Source organism: Bacidia gigantensis (assembly GCF_019456465.1).
Source record: "Bacidia gigantensis strain McMullin 20006 chromosome Unknown contig_74, whole genome shotgun sequence".
In the NCBI taxonomy this organism is placed as follows: domain Eukaryota; kingdom Fungi; phylum Ascomycota; class Lecanoromycetes; order Lecanorales; family Ramalinaceae; genus Bacidia; species Bacidia gigantensis.
Window position 1 is genome coordinate 181124 of NW_025408613.1, and position 21734 is coordinate 202857.

A 21734-nucleotide genomic window follows, 5' to 3' on the forward strand; every position below is an offset into this window, starting at 1 on the left:
TACCGGCAAACCTTCTACCAGTAGTCAGGAAACAGGAGCAAGGGGCCCTTGATTGCTTTGGGCAGCTTGTGAGAGGCTAGAGCGGAGCAAGCTATCCAATATTGGAAGCTGCAACCACGATAAGCATCAGCCAAGCAAATACTTCTTCTTGGCAATGCAGCAACGGCCATCATTCTTGAACAAAGCAGAAAGTTGACATCGATCTTTGACAAACAGTAGAATCTCTTTTGTGGCCATACTTCACGGTCTGTATGTCCCACTGTCTTGGCTTGCTCACACACCTACCCACACTTGCCTTGCACTACGTTTCTGGTCGAGACTCGAGCCACAATGAATCTCTCACTCCTTCACGTCTCAATCAGCGCAGTCACGTCCTCATTCCAACCCGACACGCCTCTTCAGGTCAACGTACGAGTTCAAAACAATGCCGATCATCCCGTCACGATACTGACATGGGACTCTCCACTGGACCCACAAGCCGGTCTTCTTGGCCTCTTCGAAATGGAGGACGTTGCAACCAAGCAGCCTGTCGCCTTGGCAACTGCAAGGTTCGCGCGACAGCTGCCACCGTCGCCCGATAGCTTCGTCGAAATCAAGAGCCACAAAGATCTCAATAGCTCGACGACGCTACCCACTATTGGCCTTGGGCTGCCGCCGAAATCAGAGTATAAAGTTGAGGCGAGAGGGTCATGGCGAGCTGTGTGGGATGGCACAAAGGACGAAATCAGCAGATTGACGCTAGAGTCGATGACAGGAGGCAGTACGGGCGAATTTCATTCGAACGAGTTGACGGTTGAGATCAAGTAAAGCGAAGTGACGGCGGGATGAAAATCATGATAGCTCAACAAACTGGCTACTTGGGAAGGAAGTCGAAAGACGTGTGGTCCCGTAGATCAAGCTTGAGTGACTTACACCGATCTCGTTGTTCAATTCCAGATGTGCTTCATCGGTCGAAGAGAAAATGGTACCATTCTATTGCCCTGGAAAAACCTCGTCACAGACTTGTCAGACATCGGGTCTATCATTCTGAAATCAGTTCATCAATTGAGTACGCATGAGCGCATGATCTGTGATGAAAAGCCTTAAGTGCTCGGTCATCTCTCGGCCTTTTCAGCGGCGTGAGAGTGGTCTTTGTATCATAGGAGTGACTGCAATGAGTGTTCCAGACCTCAATCTATCACAAAGTATTGCCTTCAATTTCAAGCTTCGGTATTGAGAACTTGTCTTCATCTTTCAACGCCCTTGCGTGGGAAAACAAGCGAAGTAGACCTCCGTCTCCATCAGGCTGAAGTCCTCGGAGAAGCGGTCATTTTTATTACTGTAGAATCAAGCTCTTGTCAGATCATCATGGCGACACTGGCTGGAGCCAGCTTGATTTCTCAATCCAAATGGTCGAAGTAGAAGCTCATTCCCCTCTTGAAAGTTTCGGGCGATATGAGCTCAACCAATGAGCATCTCCTGACTAAGCTGAAGGCCGCACTAAGGTAGACCTAGCGTCTTGGCACTATCAGATGTCCCCTGTCGAGGTCCCTTCCGCAAGCCACCATCACGGATGGGGAGCTGGCCGTCTACAACGGCATCGAGGCTTACACGAGTTCAGGTCGAGATGTTACTAAAGCACGAGCCTACCTTCTTCACCATCTGTCAGAATGTAGGGCAAGCGCCTACAATGCTGAGAGGATGAGCTCTTAGTGTGCTGCATGGTCAAGCACGGTGCTGAATCATCAACCATCTGTATCCGGAAGCCTCAGCTTTGGCCAGTAGTGGCTATGATTATATAAGTCCTTGAGTGCTCTGACTTTCGAAGACACAGAACCCTACCGCCAAAGTCCCAGCATCGACTATCCAACACAATTCTAGACGACAGCAACCATGCGTCCTTCCACCCTCCTCCCCCCCCCCCTCCTCCTCTCCCTCGCCCTCGCAACCCCCCCTCACCCCCCTCCTAACCCGCCAAACCCCCACCTGCCCAACCTGCGACCCTCTCCCCCCCAACAACATCTGCGGCCTCGGAACCTCCTGCTCAGTCATCGGTGCGCACACCTACTGCGCCTGTGCCGGCGGGTACCGCGCAACCACGGGCGCTGACCCAGGTGATACGAGCGTGCAGTGGCGATTACCGACGCCGGGACAAGAGGGGAGGGTATTTGTCGCGCCGGGGGCGACGTGCGATATGCTTTGCGATGAGTGGTACCTTGGGAAGGACGGGTGTGGGGAGGTGGGGGTTAGAGCGGATTGTGCTTGATGGGTAGGAGGGGTGGAGAGGGGTGGGGAGGGGAGGGCGAGAGGGATGGGGGCGGATGAGGGTTGGAATCAAAAGTATCTCATGACATGGCAAAATGAATTAGTATATGCTGTCGTAATGGATAATAGAACGTTATGTAGTATGAGAAACGAATGATGACAAAACAGAGCCTACTGTTTTTGCCGTTCGTCTTTGATGTCGCTGCTCGCCTAACATCTGAGCCTAGCCTTCGTGCTTCATAGCTGCCATTCATGCTTCTTTGTTTCAAGAACTGTCAGCTGTGCGAGTGTCATAAGTTGAGGCCAAGACACTGTCAGCAATATATAAACGAGTCAAAAGATAAGTTCCATTTCACGAAACGGTGACTGTTGGGTCTGTACGTTCTGTGGGCGTGCTGTACTAAGCAATAGTAATCTTTTCATCTAGGAAGATGATTACGGGCACGCTGAGAGCTATCCCAACCCGCGTGAGGGCGTGAAGTGTAGAAGGAGGATAATTCTTACCGTGTGCGATCAATGCTGAGAACGACTTATGGTATGAGAACCTCATCGAGTGATTTGGATCTAGAGCTCGATAATATCGTTTTCTGATCGTGTGTTTTGATACAGAGGCCCGGTCTCCCTGAAGACAAGCCGTGAGGTGCGACGTTGTATGGGCTTTCGCCGGACTTCGCAGACGATACTGTTACGGTCTCCCATCTCTCTCGACGCTGAGTACCAATCTAACACGTAGTTGATAGATCGTTCTTTGTTGCCACATATTGAAAAGGTCGCTATTATTGGCATAATCATTCAAACGTCTTGAGGATCGATGATTGACCGGAGGCTCCAGACATGGAAGAATTCCCTTTGTCGTACGGAGTGAGAAATTAGAACAACAATGTTGTAGCTTTGTCAGTAGCAGCTCTCAATGCCACTTCACACCAAGTACATCTTTTCAATTTGATTCTCTCTTCCTGCAACGGCTTCTCCGTCCATAATGCCGTGGATATAACATTGACCGATCATGTAGTATTGATCCGGCTTTTCAGCTGGTCGAATGATGACAGGTACAGGTGATCCTCGCATAATACTCACGATGTCGCCGCGCACTGAGAATTTTGGCACCCAACCTATGCGGCCATCTGCCGTCAGGCAAAAGCTGCGCTCATGTGCCATTAAGTTAATACGCGACTCAATTTTTAGTTCTTCGAGGGTATTGTGACTTTCCACATCCAGGTTCTCGTTGATATATCCATCAATGGTCATTTGATACGCCCTAACCAGCCTTTCGTAATCAGCGGATGCCCGAACCATTTCATCTTTCTTTTCGCCAATAAGCGTTTGCCACCAAGCTTGCCAAGTTTCTTCGTCGGATTTGAAACGCTTTGATTTTTGGGTCAGTCCCATTGACTCGTTGATCAAGGACTGTCGGTCTTTGTATATTGGCAGGTAGTCATTCACCCAATCTCTCTTATGCAGGGTTCGATAAATCATGCGAGGGGTAAGCAAATCTTGTAGGTGATCCAGTCGAACGCCATCTACCGCCAGTGTGCTATTCTCGATCATGTTTGTTGGGTCCCAGCAAGAGGTACCGAACGCGGTAAATGGCTCCTTTTCAGGATTTATGCCAGTTCCAATGATGAGGCCATGAGACTGTCTCCAGTCCGGTACCCATGATGCGCAGTCCGTCTCATTAGGTTGAGTTATACAGCACTCGAAAATATCAAGGCTTCGTGTCGAGCGGACACGGTGAGCAGCAAATGATTCAAATAGTACTTCAGTCGTGATGTCGTATGTTGGCGGAAAGGGTAGAGCATTTTTGTCGGACGCAATAGCAATTAAACTATATATCTTGTCTCTCGAATCCGTAGCCAGACGAAGCCTAGTGCGTTTCGCAAGTTTGTATAACGTATGTTCCGACCTTTGTTCCAACAAAAAGTGGTCTCTTATTATTACTATGAGGGAGGTTTGCGATAAAGCGGTCTGGGCCTCAACAGAGTACAGGTTGAACTTGAATCCCAGGGCCTCCCATAGCCTCGCAAAATTGCCCACATACTCAAAATTGATGTCCAGCGGTCCGCTTGAGAATGTTGCATTGGGGGCACAGATAATCTCCTGATATGCCCAAGCTCTCGAGAACCAGTTTTTCGCGAAAAAATCGGTCAAAGAACACATGATCTCCTCAGTGGCGGAAGATAAAATATCACAGCTGATTTTACGTATCTCCAGAGCATCGTCCCAACTTCCATTGAGTCTCTCGCTATATGTTTCGACAGTATGTCTTATGAAGTCGTAGGCCTTTGCATCAGATGGCATTTCATAACCAAGCCAGACAAAGACCCATTGCGACCCAGAATATATCCTTCGCATTAGCAGGATCTGCCGCGATCGTTCGTCAACGTCCGCCTGATTGATACAGATTGCGTCCACCCAGAGAAGTATCGACAGGTCTAGTCGACGGCAAAGTCTGAGAGCCTCATGTAGATTCTCAGTGACTTTGATGTACCCTTCAGAGCAATACACTTTGTGCGTGAAGTTGGGCGAACCCCACACATATGACAAGGCGTGGTAGGGACATTCATCCTCAATTTCCCTCTCATGCAGTACGACATCGATCTCACTATTGGGCTCATCAGGCTTTATCTCCAGGATCCTGATGTTCGTAGATTTACGGAGAAAAGTATATTGAAATGGGATTACTTGAGCCTCGAGCTGTTGTCCATCATTAGATCGACAAGGGATGGACTTGCTTTGCTCTGGATGTGCAGCTTCAAGAGCTACTGTATCAGCCCCTCCAGAGTCCATTCAGCTGTATTTCGATGGGCTACTAGACCATCAAGTATAATGACACTGGAATAGGCAAGAAAGATTGATTCGAAAGTTGCCTACCGTGCGCTGAGATTGCGACATGAGCATCGAACATTGTGTGTGGAAATTTGGGCACACAGAAGAAGCAAGTAAGAGCCAGTCACAAAGATCAACCCCCCTGCCCTCCCTACAACCACAAACACCGACTTCAGACACTTCAAACCCCACTGCAAAGCGCGACAGTAATCAAGCGTGCTTCATCCAAGTTTCGGTCATTTACTCATTTACCAACAAGTCATATCAGCTCGCAAAGCGTGTAGGCTCCTGCATACCATCAACCCTCGCAAGCACATTTTATAGACATATAAGGACTCTAGTCCTTGCAGCCAATGACGGCACGCCGATTATGCTGATTAATCACCACGGCCGATTTTATGTCTTGGCGCAACTCCCTTCCCACGGGCCGCCCACACCTATCATGGAGGGACATAGAAAGCGATGCCCAGGGTGGAAAGCAGTGCAAGGCCATTTCCAGTACCTCCTTATAATTGCCACTAAAGTCTAGGCACTAGACTTTGGCGCAGTTATATTGAGACTATACAACCCTTGGGAGTGTCTCGATAGGGAGCACAAATTCACCAAAGGAATAGATACCTGATATTTATACATGCCCTCAAAGTGGTCTGCTCTGGGTAAAATCGTCTTGTATTTTATGCTATACAAATTATACTGCGTTTTGTAAAATGCGCTCTCCTTGATTCCGCCTCTTCACTGTAGACCATCCGTTTAAAGACTTCCGCCTCCCAATTGACTCCCGAAATTCAGACTCCGTTTGATCTTCAACTTGGGCTCCCCACCCTCTTCTTCCTCCCCTCGCGAAGCACTGCAACTCTCACCCGTAGCCTCCTGGATTTCTTCGCTAGTGTTGCTCTTCTCTGCCTCCTGCGATAGTCTTCTCTGCAGATTGTCGAGGAACTTTGTGTTCTCTGCTGAGTCGTCGGTCAGACCAAGAGGGCCCTTGAGCGCCGGGTCTTCATCTGGTTCTGGCTGCTGCAGAGAGGTGTCGGGATGCACGTTGGGGAAGTAGGAGTCGCGGCGCTCCGAAGGTCGTTTGACCGGTGCTGGGTCTGGGCTAGCGATGGCACTGCCCGGCCTACTACTTGCACCGTCTGCCGAGAGCAGAAGATGCGGATGCTCTGAGATAGGCGTATGACCTGCATTAAGTGTCCGATTCGGCTCGTTCAGCTCGTCCGACGCCGATGAATCGGGTTCCTTGAATAGTGAATAGCCTTTATTTATAGCGCGTTCTGTTTCAGCTGACGTCATTGGCGAAGCGGATCCGGAAGAGAAGACGGATTTGACGATGTTGGGGTCGATCGCGGACGCTTTGAATGTTATGCCATCGAGGTCTTTGTCGATGTCTGCCCCTGCAATGGTAGATTTGTGCGCCATAGAAGCATCGGTCGGGATATTCTCGGTCTTAGTGCAGATGGATACGTGTCGATCCTGCGTGCTGTCTTCGTTTATGCTAGAGAGTTTTTGCGTAGCTTTTCCAGGCTCAAAAGACTCTGAGAATCTCCGCGTAGGTGTCATGCCTGTATTGCTAAGTTTGACCAGCTCCTCTCCCACAGTGCTCGAACTACTGGGTCTTGAGCGGTAGGTGCTGGTCTCATCCCAGCCTCTGTTTTGAGCGCTTTTGCCTTTATTGTGTGACGCAAGCTCACTGTGAACGTCCTGCAGATGCTGTAAGGACTCCTCGAGGTCGGTGATGCGTTGTATGAGCCCTTGTTTCTCAATGCTCCACAATTCTCTTTCCGACTCGAACATCTTTCGCTGTTGGCTCATGACGGTATGGCATTGCTGAACGTATTGAGCGGAGGCCAATGGCGGCAGGGCTGTTACTGAAGGAGAGGACTCGGTAGCGGCAGTAGGAGAGTTGTTGAATGACTGGCGGCCTGCCGGGGACAGAAGACCCAACATGGCGGGCATAGCCTGCAGAGATGTTTTGTGAGGCATTCTGATGTCGAGATAGTGAACTGATCGGCGTAACGAGACAGTGATCTCAATGGGTAAGGGATTGACGGAGGTATTGGAAGACACCCAATAAGCGGTGACAAAAGGAATGTACGTGCTGATGTAGCAGTAGTGAGATGAATGATGAATTATCTTTTCATATTCTGCGTGGCAAGACAGTGTCAGGTCCAAATGTATGATGTATGTATTGTTGATGTTGTTGAAGGAAGGAATCAGAAGAGCCGGGGGGCTCTACATGACTGCAGAGGTGCCTCACTGAGGTGTTGTTTGTGGAAAGAGCCATGGACTGTTACTGCAGTTTTTGGGAAACCCGATTCGCGGGGAATTTCTCGGACCTGCGCAGATTCACCGTGCGCTCACTGGTCGACGACTGACGTATCATATCCCAACGTGAATGATGTAGTCAGCAACATATTCACCCTAAGGTGTCCCTAAGGTAGTAAGGTGTCCCTCATTCCTTCCATCACTGGTGTTGGTCTCCCGGTTCCTGGATCCGGCTGTTCCTATCTAGCGGCAGGGACGCGCCACGTCAACACCTCCACAATAGCGCGCCACATCCAGACAAGGGCCCCATCCTGATATCAAAAGTGCGAACGACTGGACCTCGCGCTCTGTGGATCTCACAAGTATGAATACTCTGAAATCAGCTTATTCAATGCGAGAAATGCAGAATTCCCGAAAGGGACAGGCTTCATTAAGGTAGCATTGCTTGTCACTCACGGCAAAGGCATGCTCATTGCTACTGAGAATTGCCGTTGTCTGGAAATAGCGGAGTGAATCCCTTACTTAATCAATGGTCTTCCTACCAATGCATGCTATATTGCTATCGAAAGTGGACTGAAGTTGCGAGTCACCAAAAACCCATCTTTGCGCAACTGTTCAGTCTTTGCGTCCCATCTGCTCTCCCCTCCTTCCCACACTTTCCCTCAATGACGGGCTTTTTTGCCCTTGAATATGTAATGCCCCATCTTCTTGACTGCGCTCGCCGTCCTGAACAGCATACTGGTTGTTTGCTCCGCTGTTCCCTCCAAGTCCTAGCATCCTCGCAAGCTTCTCAAGGAAGCCGGGATCCTGGCAGTCCTTGTCATCTATGAGGAAGGAGGCGGATCTGAAAACATCAACTTCTTCGAGTGGATTTGAGAGCTGAAAAGTCGTCGGTGGATGAGGGAAGGTGTACTGCGTCCTGAGGTGTTTGGTCTCGGGAATTGGAAGGCGCTGCGGGTACAGTGCGTTGATCTGGTCCTGTCGACTGAGTGAGCGAGTCGTTCCGAGTTGTGTGTTCAAGACTAGAGCACAAGCTTGATCAAATTATGTTACCTCCGACATCCCTTTGGCTCGAAGGGCGTTGATCTCTTCCAAAAAGCTCTCCGTCCATGGTGTTGGAATAGGCGACGAGAGACTGGTCGTTGCGAGGAAAATGGTGGCGGAAACTCGCGCAGTTAGGAAAAGCATCCTGTGCCGTGAGCTGGATAGACCGTAGAAGACTGATCAGCAGTCCCTTTGAGGAGCTCAGTGCATCGTGCGACATTTTGTAGTTGAGGTTGTGATTCAATGTTGAGACCAAGGAGAGAGAGGCTGGGTGTTTCACGCGCATTCTCCTTGCATTATAACTCAATCCACAACCATTCCAAATGCTGCATGAGACAGCCATTTGCAATCGTAGAAAGTTGCTGCACATGAATACGGTTTCTCATTCAGTACACGGAGGTGAGAGCGATGCGTTGTCTCAGCCCCACGTCTCTTGCTTGTATCTTCCACTCCTTTCCATCTGTGCAAGATACCCTTGGGCCTGCTCCTCGTTCATAGCACTGCAGCTTTGGAACACATCAGTAAGGGCGACGCGAACTGCGGCAGGCATCTTCCCAGAAGAACCGCAGACGAAAACGGTGCCTTCGAGATCGTGCAGGAGCCGGAAGATCTCCGACCTCTGGGCTCTCACTACATCCTGTACATAGACTTTGTGCACCTGATCTCTCGAAAAAGCCGCCTGGACCTCCAGGGGTAGCTTGTTTCTAATCGACGCCCACTCGTCGCGAAAGAAGAAGTCCGCCGCCTCACTGCGGCATCCGAAGATGAGGAGCATTTTTCCGACACCACTCACTTCCAAAGCAAGGTGTTCTGAATCCTCTGCTCGACTTTGACTTTCGGCAAGCTGAAGTCGCTCCCAAATGATTGAACGGATTGGAGCGACTCCGGTGCCCGGACCAATCAGGACCAAAGGTTTGGTAAGGTTTATGGTCTTGAGACCTAGACCTCCTTTTTGAAGGGAAACTTGAAGGTGACTACCAGGAGACAAATTGGCAAGGTATCTCGTACAAACCCCTTCCCGGATCTTCTTGATCACTGTCTTGTACTTGACGATTGCAACTAACAATTCAAAGGAGGTGTGACCAGCATTATCGGTTTTGAGCTGGCCCCCACCGGCTATACTGAATTGACGTCCACGTAGTTCTGGTAGAACTGCAGCTGCCCATTGCCAAGGGATCTTGACCGAGTCGAATTCTTGAAGAACCTCCAAGATACTTCTCCTTGGACGTGCAGTGTAATCATAGAGCTCGTCGATGTACTCGGGCCTGGTGAACTCCAAGAGTCTATCTTTTTGATACTGATTCTCGGTGAAGTGGGAGGCCATGGCGAAGAAGGATCGACGAGGAATTGCAGTCAAGTCGAGATGGTTCAGAAGGAGCTCTTGAAAGGTGCAGGACTCTCCAGGCATCTTCTGGAAAGGAGGTGATGGAGTTAAGAAGGAGGTACTCTGTGATTCAGAGGCTTTGAAGCTGACGAGTTTCTTGATGGCGCCCTCCCAACCCATCAACCTTACAATCTCATCGACACTCTCACTTGCGTTCTGTGGATGAATTGTGAGTACATCTCCTGGCTCATAGATGACTGAGGATTGGCTTGTAAAGATCAGGTGTCGGACATCTTGCCAGTGATTCGATGGCGTCAGTCTCTTGTTCACCGAGACCTCTACTGCCACTGAGGACTTCTCAGTGGCTGACACAGTATTGATCACAGAGCTTTGTGTAGCGAGAGTGGTATCGCCATTCGTGTCGCCAATATTGTGGTCATGACTGACACTCAGGGCTGGCTGTTTCTTTTCAGAAGCCTCCAAGAAAAAGAGTAGCCACTTTGGCGGAAGCAAAACATCATCTGGGACAGGGTTCGTATCTTTAGGGAGGGAAAACGATCAAGCAATTTACGCCGGAGATCGATCACCCATGGGACAAAAGCTGCATCGGACCCTTCTTCATGCTGTTCGTCAGCCTCCCCGCGCGGATATATTTCAACCGCACCTAGTTGGAGCAGTCGTTTGTGTAGCTTGCGAATACCGAGGTTGTACCTTTTGCAGGCTTAGCAAGGCCTGTGGAAGGGTTGGCGTAGAGTAGTACCTTGGGTAAGAACTATCACCTAACCCAAAGGTGACAACATTCACACCTTGCAGGAAAGTTGAGGGGAGCTTTTTGCGAAGCAAAAAGTTCCAAAATGACTGTGCATTACTGGGTAAATCGCCTTGGCCGGTGGTAGAAGTTACGAAAAGTGAGAATGAAAAGGATGATAGGGACGGCTTGAGTCACAGTCAGTAATTGTTGGGGTGTCCAGAAAAGCCAAGCTTGCCAATTTCACTTCATTTAAGCTAGATACTTGGGTAGAAAAGTGTAGTCTCTCAAGCGTTCGACCGAGCTCCTCTGCATAGTCAAGCGCATTGCCAGTCTCAGAGCCGTATGCTACGAGCGCTGTTCGTGGACGGGCTCCATTCTCAGGATTCATACCTCCAACGACCAATGAGATGGTGATCAAAGGGGAAGACTACGAATCAGTAATACACCGCACGCAGGGAGTATCATCCGCCATCAAGAATGTTGTCTGCTGGTACGCATTCGATCTCTGCTCTCTCTGCTCTCTCTCGCAGGTCGAAACCTGGCAAAGTTTCAAAGCGAGTCTTTGGCTACGCTATCAGTGTTGTCAAAGCCAATATCGTGTCAAGATGTTCCAGGCAGCCACATGACGGTGACTCATTGATGATTCTACTGGCAGAGTGTAGATTTGCCTCCTACCTTACACACTTGACAATTTTCACGGGCTCGCATTAGTGTGGCTGTTTTGGGTTTAGCGTCTTTCGGTCAAGAAATTCTTTTGTACGACCCTTCTCTGCGCTTTCCTCCTTCCTTCCCCAATACAAGTCAACCTCATTCACAACGCTCAAGATACAATAAAAACCTACGATCTAGGGCACGAAGCTACCCTCTTCCCCCCTCGTCAAGCAACTTCCTCAAAGGCATTCACAATCTTGCCTTTCATCAAGTTTCCGGCAGAGCAAATTTTTAAAGCTCAGTCAATCTTGTACATTCATCACAATGTCTGCCGTCGACAGTGTCAGTGACGCTATGGCCAACACTACTATCTCTCCCCCGCCCCTGGAGGAGCTGATAACGTTGCTGGTGGTGAGCCTATCAATGCCGCAGAGAACGAAGCTGTCATAGCTGCTGCTGCCGAACACCGTCGCCTTTACATTGGGAATCTAGCTTATGCTACTACGGAGGGGGACCTCAAGTCCTTCTTCAATGGCTACTCCGTGTATGTCTTGACATGAGAAACTTGGTGGGTGTCACGAACTCATGTGGTACAGTGAAAACGTTTCCATTCCTACCAACCCTCGCACCACTCGTCCCGTCGGTTACGCTTTCGTCGACCTCACAACAGCAGATGAAGCGAGCAAGGCTATCGGCGAACTCTCTGGCAAGACCGTCCTCGATCGAAAGGTGTCTGTGCAAGAAGCCCGCAAGCCGGAGACTGCGGAGGAAAAAGCCGCAAAAACCGAGACAGGTGGTGAGACTCAACAGCGTCGCCGATCCTCAGGACGTGGTCGTGGTCGTTTCCGAGGTCGTGGTGGACGTAGAGGTGGAGGTGCACGCAACACCGATGTTTGTCTTACCAATCCTATTGATATCGTCTGTGCTAATGGGGTGAAAAGCGTGATTCTCCAAAAGAGGGCGAAGAAGCCCTCGCCGATACGACCAATGAGGCTGCCCCTGTCACCAACGGTGCTACCACTACTAATGGCGTCACTAAGCCAGCTGCTGCCGCTGCCCAACCTCGTCAACGTGGACCTCCCGAGGATGGTATTCCGTCCTCGACCAAGATCATGGTTGCAAATCTTCCATACGAAATGAGCGAAGACAAGGTTCGTCCGTTCACGGATTACCAAGAAGCCATCGCTGACACATCATATAGCTCAAGGACCTCTTCGCAGCCTACAGCCCAAGTGCTGCTAAGATCGCGCTTCGTCCTATTCCACGATTCATGATCGCTAAGCTGAAGGCCCGTGGTGAGCCCCGCAAGGGCCGTGGCTTCGGTTTTGTCTCTCTTGGTTCAGAAGAGTTGCAGCAAAAGGCAGTCTCGGAGATGAACGGCAAGGAGGTGGAAGGTCGTGAGATCGCGGTGAAGGTTGCCATCGACAGCCCTGGAAAGGAGGATGTCGACCCAGAAGCCGCTGGTACCGCACCATTGACCGAGAACGGCGTCGTGCAAGCAAACGACCCTCCTGCTGCATAGACAATCCCCTAACTATCAAAGAGACCGCCGCGTCCACCACTTTCGGCTTAATCCGTCCAAACATTGACAACTGAAACGAACGTAATTTTGGCGGCTCACAATATCTCATACTGATGCAGGAATTTGAGAGGACTTGCAATGCATGTGCCCATCGAAAGTCAATTTTGCTTGCAAGGAAGATGATATTGCATTGACACGGAAACATACAATTCTCGGGGCGTGCGCTTGGTCTGGTTCCTTAAGACAACTGTACTTTTAGTCATACACGACCACACATGACAATCTATTATTGAGTAAACCAATAGACATTTCTACTCATCCCGTTCAAGACAACATGAACTCAATTCATGCCAACTTGTGACTGTCGTAGAACATATGCTAGCGCGTTGTGAAAGAATTTAGGCCGCGGAACCTCTAGACTCCTTTATTAACACTGACAATACCTTACCACACGATTCCACCCCACTTTGTACCTCCAGCAAACACAAAAGCAATGCATTCGCGGTAACACCACTTGATTGGCCCACAATCAGTCGTGCACGACTTGCTAAATCACCATGTCCTGGGAGGTGGATCCAGAGAGCAAATCCAAGGTGCATACCCCATCCACCCCATCCTTCACCACAGCCCCAACTCTGCACCCCACGTTCTCATTCAAGCTATCATCTTCCCCCTCCCCCTCCCTCCTCCTCTGCTCCAACAAACACCCCCCGCGTCCCTCCCCTTCCCTCCTACCCCTACAACCAACCCCCCTCATCCTCCTCATTAACCACCCCTCCAACAGCTCCAATCCCTCCAATCTCTTCCCCCCAACAAAACCTGCATCGACTGCAATGCCCCCTCCCCGCAATGGGCCTCCCCCAAATTCGGCACCTTCATCTGCCTCACCTGCGCCGGTCTGCATCGCTCGCTTGGCGTACACATCTCCTTCGTCAGGAGTATTGCTATGGATTCTTTTAAGGAGGCTGAGGTGCTGCGGATGGAGAAGGGGGGTAATTTGAGATGGAGAGAATTTTGGGAGAAAAGCCAGGGGGGAAGCGTGAAATGGGGGTGGCCAGGCAAAGGCGGGGATGGCGAGGCGAAGAGAAGGGTGGAGGAAGTCTATGGGGGCGAGGTGGGCGAGGAGTGGAAGGAACGGCTGAGCTGTGAGGTTGAAGGACGGGAGTTCAAGGGCGTGCCGAAAGCTCAGCCTAAGAAAACTGCTACAGCTACGGGAATGGGGTCGGGGAGGGAGAGCAGCCCGGCGAAGGGAATAGGTGCCAGGAGCCAGAAGGAGATGAATGAGGATTTCTTCTCGCGCAAGGGGGATGAAAATAAGAATCGGAGCGAGCACTTGAGGCCGAGTGAGGGGGGAAGTATGCGGGTTTTGGGGGCGGTGGAGGAAGTGCCTGTGGAGGAGGAGGTAATGGGGGAGGAGCAGGGGGTGGGATGCAGGATTTCCAGGCGGATCCTCTCGCGGCGATTGGGAAGGGTTGGGGCTGGTTTGCTTCTACGGCCACCAAGGGGGCGAAGAGCGTTAATGAGGGGTGGATACAGCCGGGGGTGCAGAAGGTGTGTCTCCTCTCCTTTTACCTTGCAGGAATTGGATGGGGGGGCTGATCAATGTTGTGACGGCAGATAGCAGAAGCAGATATCGCAACGCAGGCTCGTCAGGTCGGGGCTAACGTTGGGAAGACTTTACAGACGGGCACGAAGGGCGCGGCGGAACGGTTCAATAATTTCATTGAGAATGAAGGGGGTGAGCAGTCTGGGAATGGGGGTGGGAAGAGGGGGGCGGACCCGGAGAAGAAAGAGTTTTGGGATAGCTTTGGCGAGGAGAGGACGAAGCCTGAGAAACAGGAGTTTTGGGATAGTTTTGGGGTTGGTGGGGAGGAGCAGAAGAAGGAAGGGAGTGCGATTGGGACGGCGGCGATGAGGAAGGGTGGGGCGGGGGAGGGGGAGGGGGAAAAGGGAAGGCGGATGGGTGGAGCGATTGGTAGGGCAAGGTGGGGGGTATGTTGAATGTCTTGATACAGGTAATACGTTCATATGTGCAACGTTGAGCGTTGTACCTTCGGCGCCATGTACTGGATGAAGCAGATTATACAAGTAATATATGCGGTGGTGTGCTTTTCGTAGGAATTGCTAGCCGTGCTTCGCATCTCAACATCGGACTGCTCCTGCAGCAGAGAGGACTTACTCAACGTTTGCTGTCAATTGTTGAGGAATGGATGGGATGTGTGTTCTCGTTGTATATCCAGCATCGAATGAGTGCATATTCTTGCATTGATTTGTTTATCGCTGCCCTCCGCCAGTCGAAGCTCGGACAGCTTCCTTGGACATGATTTGGCCATTGAACAGGTGAGTGAGGGGCACTTTGTACACTGACAAGATGTAGTGAGTCGAGCACGTTCCCTGAATACTTTCGCTTCTTTGCCATCCATTTCACCTATCTTGCCGCCACTTAGTCACGCGTTCAGGCTCAAGTCTACATACTTGTCGGCGCAGTAAGACATCAACAGGCTCATGTCTTAGGTACCAGACACCAAATGGGGATCGACAGGGCGTGCTTCAGACTGCAAAAACATGATGGAAAGCGGCGGCGGCACGCGATGTAGTCTTGCAACGGCCTTGAGCCGGTGTGTCACTTGTAGGCACAAGCGAGATCAGTTATAGGCAGTCGCCAATAAGGTGCCAGGCTCACCCCTCAATGAGCTATACCCTAGTGAGGCGAGGAGGGTTTCAGATCCCTTTCCTGTTTCGATGAGGGTTGGACTAAAAAGGTAGAGTATGTGGGAAGAGAATGTCTGCATCAAGGGGAAAGTCGAAGTCGGAGCTGCCAGCTAGCATCCAACAACAACAACAACCAGAACCACATGTTTGGTGCTGTGAGGGCGCCTTCAAATTACTTGGCCACGTCGTATCAAAGAGTTCAAGCCGTGACCAAGACCAGTTAGGCGATCCGTAAACAATGCAGCCACCAGGTTATTCTTAGCCCGTCATCTCACGAATCTGGAAAATCGAGATCTTAACTCCAGCGCAATTCAGTGGCCTACCGCAGCGCAATGATGATGATAATAGTCCGATAGACATGGCGGAGGTGGCCCACATGACCCGCTCGTCTCGGTCATGGCTCAATTCCTGAAGGCTTGACCGGTGAGAGGGCGACACCCTGCGCTGCGCTTGAACTGCGAGGACAAGGTATATATGCATGACGGTCGAAGACCACAAGATAATAGAATGCGCTCATGATAAGAAACGTGCCATGCGTTAGTACCGATAAGTCAATGCATCACCACCACCATCAATAAATTGTACTAGACCACCACCACCACCTCTGTTGTCGCAACATCCTTTGGAGCGATTATTCTACCGCTGCTGTGATTGTATTATTGTTCCAGTGATTAATTTGTTGGTCTTGCCTTAGCCGCGAGGGTGTCAGCAGAAAAAGAGCAAAAGACCAAAGCGGACAAACTCCGTCATCTCATCCCCACTCACTTTCCACGCTAACGAGGACCTTAATTTCCATCCGTATCCGCAGCTTCCAAACTCCCCCCGTCTCCCTCCCCCGTTTCCTCCCATCGCCCTCACTGTCGTTCCCTCCTTCCACCGACGTTCGTTTCACTCCCGGCAACTGTGACTGAGCTGTATCCAGGGAACGGATCAGCATGGTCCAATGCCGCTTTCCTTTCTTTGCGTGAGGTGACGGGGAAAGTATCGGTGGATTCGGGTCCCAGGAGGAAGAGACGCGGTTCGACAGAAGATTCGACAATCATCAATTTTCTACCTTCACGATCACATTCTTGGACATATTATTGTTCAATACGGAGCTTCAAAGTAATAGGGGACAGGCTTGGAGCTACTTTCGTTTCGATTCGATCTTGCCTACGTACTTTCCGCCCGACGAAGCCTCCTCATCAACACCTCCTATTGGAAAACATAAACATCACAGAAAGACTGCGCGTGCAGCATTTACATAATCACGATGCAGCAATATCACAATATTCGTCGACCGAGATGGTCGGCTGCATCCTGCCTGATGATCCTCGCATTGGCGGTCTCTCGAGTCTCCGCTCAAACAACCAGCTTGACCCAGGCATACTGCGCCAGCTTCAATACAGGCTCGGGCAAGCAGACAAGTGCGTATAATCATATAGGTTGGAAGCTCTATAAATTGACTATTTATCAGGTTCAAGTACATGGATGAGCAATGGCAAATGCCATGATCAGTGCAACAATGGTTATGCGTTCGCCGTGGTGCAAGGGCAGAATTGCTGGTGTTCGAACGTCGCCCCCGGTGACACGACCTCAGTCAGCTCTTGCAATGTCAATTGCCCGGGGTTCCCTTCAGAACAGTGTGGAGATGAATCAGCGGGCTTGTTTGGATACGTCGCCCTCGGTCCAGCGCCATCGAGCACCCAGGGCGGGTCTTCATCGACTACACCATCTGCTACTCCTACTCCCTCCCCATCAACTTCACAACAGGTGGAGTCAAGCACTCAGCAAGTGGTAAGTCACCCATCCCTTCCCCCAAATTGTGGGCAGCTTTCATCACTACCAATCCTGTCTCTTCTTTCATCAATTTATCTGGAAATACATTTCCCTACAGCCACTGCAAGATGTCGCACCCCAAAATCTTGGGAATATTCTTTTGACAGCTACCTTGCAGAATTCACCGAGTCAAGTGACAGTGCAAAACACGGTCACCGCCTCGCCATCAGTCTCTGTAGTTTCCGTTGTATGCTTGAACCCCGTCCATACCTTTTCACTCTCATATACCCTTGACATCTCTCGTTCGTCGGATCTTTCACTGATTACAATGCCACTAGATCGCCTCTACAACCATTCAACCTTCTACCTCCACCACATCGCAATATGTCCCAGTGCCTGTATCAGTATCCTCCTCTACTACCACGACATCGTCATCAAGCTCAACCTCATCATCATCCTCCTCATCCTCAACCTGGACACCAACGCCTGTCGTGTCGATCATGACCGTGACAGGCCAAGTCAAGACGTTGACAATCACACCTACAGGACCACCGGCTCCTACACAAACCATTGTGGACACCAAACAGGCTGAGAACAGCGGTGGGTTTTTCTCAAGCCCTGGGAAAGTTGCCGGTACTTTCGTGGCAGTAGCGCTCATTATAGTCGCCGCTCTAATATGTCTCCTGTTCCTCCTATTGAGGCGCAGGAGAAGACAGCAGCAGCAAGAGAAATTACCCTCTACAGCAGGGTCAGGCACACCACAGCGGCGGCCAAGCAGAATGAGTCAAATGGGTTTGATAGCAGCCGCTGGCTCAGGCTCTCAACGAGAGAAAAGGGAACCGCCTACGATACAGACCACGGGCTGGGGACCGGGCAACAGTGCCGAAAGAAGTCCGGCAGACACGCTGGACAAGAGGAGCAGTTACCCGCGATTTGTCGACCAACGGCTGGAGCCAACAGCTGTATGGAATCCTTTGCATGATAATGGCAGCCACGTCAGTATTAGGAGCTTCCGGGACGACCAAGATTACTCGAGACGCATGTTGCGGATTGCAAATCCAGATCAATGACAGAAATATTCCCACTATATCATCCTCTATTCATCCCCTCTACGCCTTTCGTGAATCACGGCACGTCACAACTTCAATAATTAGCCGACCACATCAAGCGGCTACATGATACCCACTTAGTGATTTTGTCGACTTATTTCAAACCTAGTGTATTGTATACGCTACGGTACTACTACAACAAGGCTTTGCAATTCCAATTGGAATTGCTACACATCCGTTGGCTCATCAAGCTTGCAGAGTTTGACGCCCATTACAGTTTCGATCATGTACGATAGTTTGGAGAGGGAGACGGTGGTGAAAAGGAAGCAAGGAGAACTCGTGCTGCTCAAATCAATTGAGTTTGCTGTGCCTAGGCGTCTACTGCATGTGGCTGATATTGTCAGCCTTGTGGTTGCTACATATGGGGAGAGACAGGGTGGCGATGTAAACCGCTGAAGAAGTGCTCTCGGCTGATGAACATATATGAGACGACATAGATAATGCAAATCAAGCAAATGAAGGCCTTTGTTTCTTCGACCAGTTGGTGGCTTTGTGGCTTTCGCCGGTGGACCGCTATTCATTTCGGCTGTATGCAGGAACCATGTGGCTTCGTGACTACCGTTGCGTACTGCAATTTCAGCCCCTACCAAGTCCCTCCAATGCCAACTATGGCCCCTTCAATCAAACTTCTTACAATTCGCATTTATTCTCTACCTCTTATCGCTGTTCGTTGTTTGTACCACAGGGAAACCCTCACTGATAGAAGCTAGCTTCGCCAAGATCTCAGCCCTACGGTCTCTGCTTTTCCCCAGCAGGAGATGGCATCCACCCCTCACCCGCCAGGGATTAGATCCCTCCACCACCACTGGCCTCGCGCGGGTTGCGCTGATGGCAGACATGACATTCTTACTAGCTGGGAGCTTATAATTGACCTAATGACCTCCCTTTGGATGTCTTCCCTGTCTCTACCAAACCTACGGCTCTTCAATTGCTGGAATATAGCCGTTTCGGCCTTCCAGTCCAGTTGTGCTGCCCTCAAGATGTGAAATGTATTCATATGCATACCATTGCTTGCCACTGTCCTCTTTTGCCACGAAGAGCCTGCTAATCTTGATTGAATGAATCGCATATGACCATTTGCTACAACCTGCTTCACTTATCTGAGACTTCGGTCGACCGGATCACGTCGATTCGTCTGCTCCTGTTCGTTTACAGGAAGTAACAGGCGAACGGCTTTGCCTACCTTCCTTGGTGGAGGCAAAAGCATCTACAGCCGATCTATATATATATATATATATATATTCTTGCTTCCGCTCAGACGACTACTCACTTGCATCTACAGCATGGCCATGGAGCTCTTCACAAACCAATTGATCTTCCTTGCAGCTGGCCTTCTTCTAAGCACCATCTCCCTCCTCTACCTACGCAGTAACAACCAAAGAAAAGCCAACATGAATAATTGGTTCAGCAATCCATTTGGGTCACTCAGAGGAAGGCCAAGCGAGGACTCAAAGACACCTCCGCGCTCTACGACTCCAGACAAGAAGACACCCACTGCTCCACTGGTCAAAGACACGCTCCCTCCGTTTGTGAGAGATCGCTTGTCAAAAGCAGCGGCGACCTCGCCAGGCGCCAACGTACAAAAGCTGGGGGGCGACCCAATGAGCGAAGCTGAGGTGGAAAAGCAGCTCATCCCCTTCGAGGCCAATTACTGGGAATGCAGCCCATCCACGTCTACGCCAACAGGCTTAACAATGGAGGAGGTTCAAGCGTTGGGCGACTTTCCTGACTATTCGACACTCAGCGGTGTGCCTTTGCCGAATCCGTACACGAACTTTGATATTACGAAAGCAATACCAAGGCCATACCGACCGTTTCGCTGGCCATACTTTCAAACAATGTGTTCGTGTGTTCTCGACTTAGAGTCCGCTCTGCTGACACATAATAGCATTGAGCACCCTCGAGCCAGACTGGTGGCTGGAGCTTGAAAAAACCTATGTCGAACGCATTCGGGAGCGAGAAGAGCTATTCGAGAAATACGGCAAAATGGTCCTCAACTACCTCCCAGGCAGTGAGCTTGGGTGCAAAGAAATAATGGAAACCGCCCTACAATTCCTATGTGCACGATACCCGCAGCACTTCTCCCTTCTCAACACCGGCGCGGAAAAAGACTGGGTCTTCAAGAACGGCCTCTTGAACAACGAGACCATAATAAAAGACATGCATCCCCTCCACGTCCTCCTCCACAACGTCCCGGAAGACTTCGCAGTCATGCTTCGGAACCCAGACGATGGCCAGTACTACTTCCGCGCCGGCCTCCTCTGCTCCAGTCTCGGCTGGAACGTCGACACCAAGATCGGGAAGAAGCTGAGTGAGATCCACCAACCGATCCCTGATTACAAGGAGAAGATGTCAATGTCAATGGACCGGTATGCCCCCTCCCTCCTTCCCTCTGCCCTCGCCCATCCCCTTCCCTCCCCCCCCCCCCCGCCCCCTACCAAACCCACTAACGCCCCTTCCCCCCCATAGCTACTTCTCCCGGCAACCAACCTCCAAGCCCATCCAGCGCGGGTCCTGGGGTCTCGAAATCGACACCCCACTCTTCATGCCGCCCAACGACCCACACGAGCGCTTCCGCCTCTACCAACACACGCCCCTGCCTCTATCGCGCATCCACCTGCGCGTAGACTGGCAGACGCTCCGCCGCCTGCCCCTCTCCGGCGCCATAATCTTCAACTTCAAAGCGCTGTTCACGCCGATTGAGAAGTTCAGGGAAGAGAGGGCGTGCCGGGCTTGGTGGCGAAAGTGTTGAAAGATGGGAAAACGAAGTTGATGGAGTATAAGAGTACGTGGCATGTGGAGCATGTGGCTGTGCCGGCGCTGGAGGGGTGGGCGAGGGAGCAAGAGGAACAGTTTGGGGAGGGAGGGGAGGGAAGGGAGGGGGGAGGGGGTGGGAGGTGGCCACGTTGGCGGAGAGCCCGTTTTTTGAGGGGTGGGAGGATATGTGGCATCGAGAGCAGGGGTTTTAGACTTGTTGGGGTTTTGGATAGGTGAATTGAGTAGCGCATCGTGGATGATTGGGAGAGAATTGTGAATTCTTCGGGAATTGGTCTGAGGACAGAGGGTGGCATATGAATATGAAAAGCGAGAAGTTCTTTTGTAAGAATCATGGGAAGGCAAAAAAACGTGCATATCCCAATACTCCTCTAGTGATTTTAATACAGGACGAGAGGACTATTCGAGTCAGATAGTCATACTCTATGGTAGTGACATTTGGGGGGTGGATACTCCCAGCATGCATGTTCTTCACCATCTAGATTCACCCGCTAAGAGCTAGGATCTTGTGATTAAATTCTAGGCTATCGCTGCCAGTGGTGATTTCTTCACTGAACGTTCTCTCCTCCTCAATTCCTTTCCGTGAGTCCCATCTTGTGATTCGATGCCCTCCCCCTCCATCCATTCCTTTCCATCCAGCCAATGCTGACAGACGAGTCGTACGCATATTGTCATCGTGGATCGGAAGAGTAGCTGCGTGACAATATCCTCCCCTCCAACGACCACTAAATACTATGCGAATCTCCTCCGTGATGG

The 21734-nt window shown here is 50.7% G+C and overlaps 8 protein-coding genes across 8 annotated transcripts; 5 read left to right on the forward strand and 3 right to left on the reverse strand.

Moving 5' to 3' along the window:
• Positions 1–330: 330 nt before the first annotated feature.
• Positions 331–807, forward strand: KY384_000448 (uncharacterized protein; the record flags this gene model as incomplete). The annotated part of the gene is made up of 1 exon (XM_044808984.1): positions 331–807. One exon carries the CDS (start codon positions 331–333, stop codon positions 805–807), a length of 477 nt encoding a protein of 158 aa, XP_044664971.1.
• A 2355-nt stretch (positions 808–3162) lies between these two features.
• On the reverse strand, positions 3163–5149 carry KY384_000449 (uncharacterized protein; the record flags this gene model as incomplete). Its single annotated transcript, XM_044808985.1, has 2 exons — positions 3163–5018; positions 5116–5149. 2 exons carry the CDS (start codon positions 5147–5149, stop codon positions 3163–3165), a joined length of 1890 nt encoding a protein of 629 aa, XP_044664972.1.
• A 671-nt stretch (positions 5150–5820) lies between these two features.
• On the reverse strand, positions 5821–7050 carry KY384_000450 (uncharacterized protein; the record flags this gene model as incomplete). The annotated part of the gene is made up of 1 exon (XM_044808986.1): positions 5821–7050. One exon carries the CDS (start codon positions 7048–7050, stop codon positions 5821–5823), a length of 1230 nt encoding a protein of 409 aa, XP_044664973.1.
• A 1744-nt stretch (positions 7051–8794) lies between these two features.
• On the reverse strand, positions 8795–9700 carry KY384_000451 (uncharacterized protein; the record flags this gene model as incomplete). The annotated part of the gene is made up of 1 exon (XM_044808987.1): positions 8795–9700. One exon carries the CDS (start codon positions 9698–9700, stop codon positions 8795–8797), a length of 906 nt encoding a protein of 301 aa, XP_044664974.1.
• A 1726-nt stretch (positions 9701–11426) lies between these two features.
• KY384_000452 (uncharacterized protein) lies at positions 11427–12624 on the forward strand (the record flags this gene model as incomplete). Its single annotated transcript, XM_044808988.1, has 5 exons — positions 11427–11513; positions 11664–11898; positions 11969–11997; positions 12044–12253; positions 12304–12624. The coding sequence occupies 5 exons, from the start codon at positions 11427–11429 to the stop codon at positions 12622–12624; spliced, it is 882 nt and encodes a 293-aa protein (XP_044664975.1).
• Positions 12625–13570: 946 nt separating this feature from the next.
• KY384_000453 (uncharacterized protein) lies at positions 13571–14666 on the forward strand (the record flags this gene model as incomplete). The annotated part of the gene is made up of 4 exons (XM_044808989.1): positions 13571–14047; positions 14068–14175; positions 14242–14616; positions 14640–14666. 4 exons carry the CDS (start codon positions 13571–13573, stop codon positions 14664–14666), a joined length of 987 nt encoding a protein of 328 aa, XP_044664976.1.
• Positions 14667–17594: 2928 nt separating this feature from the next.
• Positions 17595–18164, forward strand: KY384_000454 (uncharacterized protein; the record flags this gene model as incomplete). The annotated part of the gene is made up of 1 exon (XM_044808990.1): positions 17595–18164. The coding sequence occupies one exon, from the start codon at positions 17595–17597 to the stop codon at positions 18162–18164; it is 570 nt and encodes a 189-aa protein (XP_044664977.1).
• Positions 18165–19486: 1322 nt separating this feature from the next.
• Positions 19487–20955, forward strand: KY384_000455 (uncharacterized protein; the record flags this gene model as incomplete). The annotated part of the gene is made up of 3 exons (XM_044808991.1): positions 19487–20045; positions 20092–20572; positions 20673–20955. 3 exons carry the CDS (start codon positions 19487–19489, stop codon positions 20953–20955), a joined length of 1323 nt encoding a protein of 440 aa, XP_044664978.1.
• Positions 20956–21734: the final 779 nt, after the last annotated feature.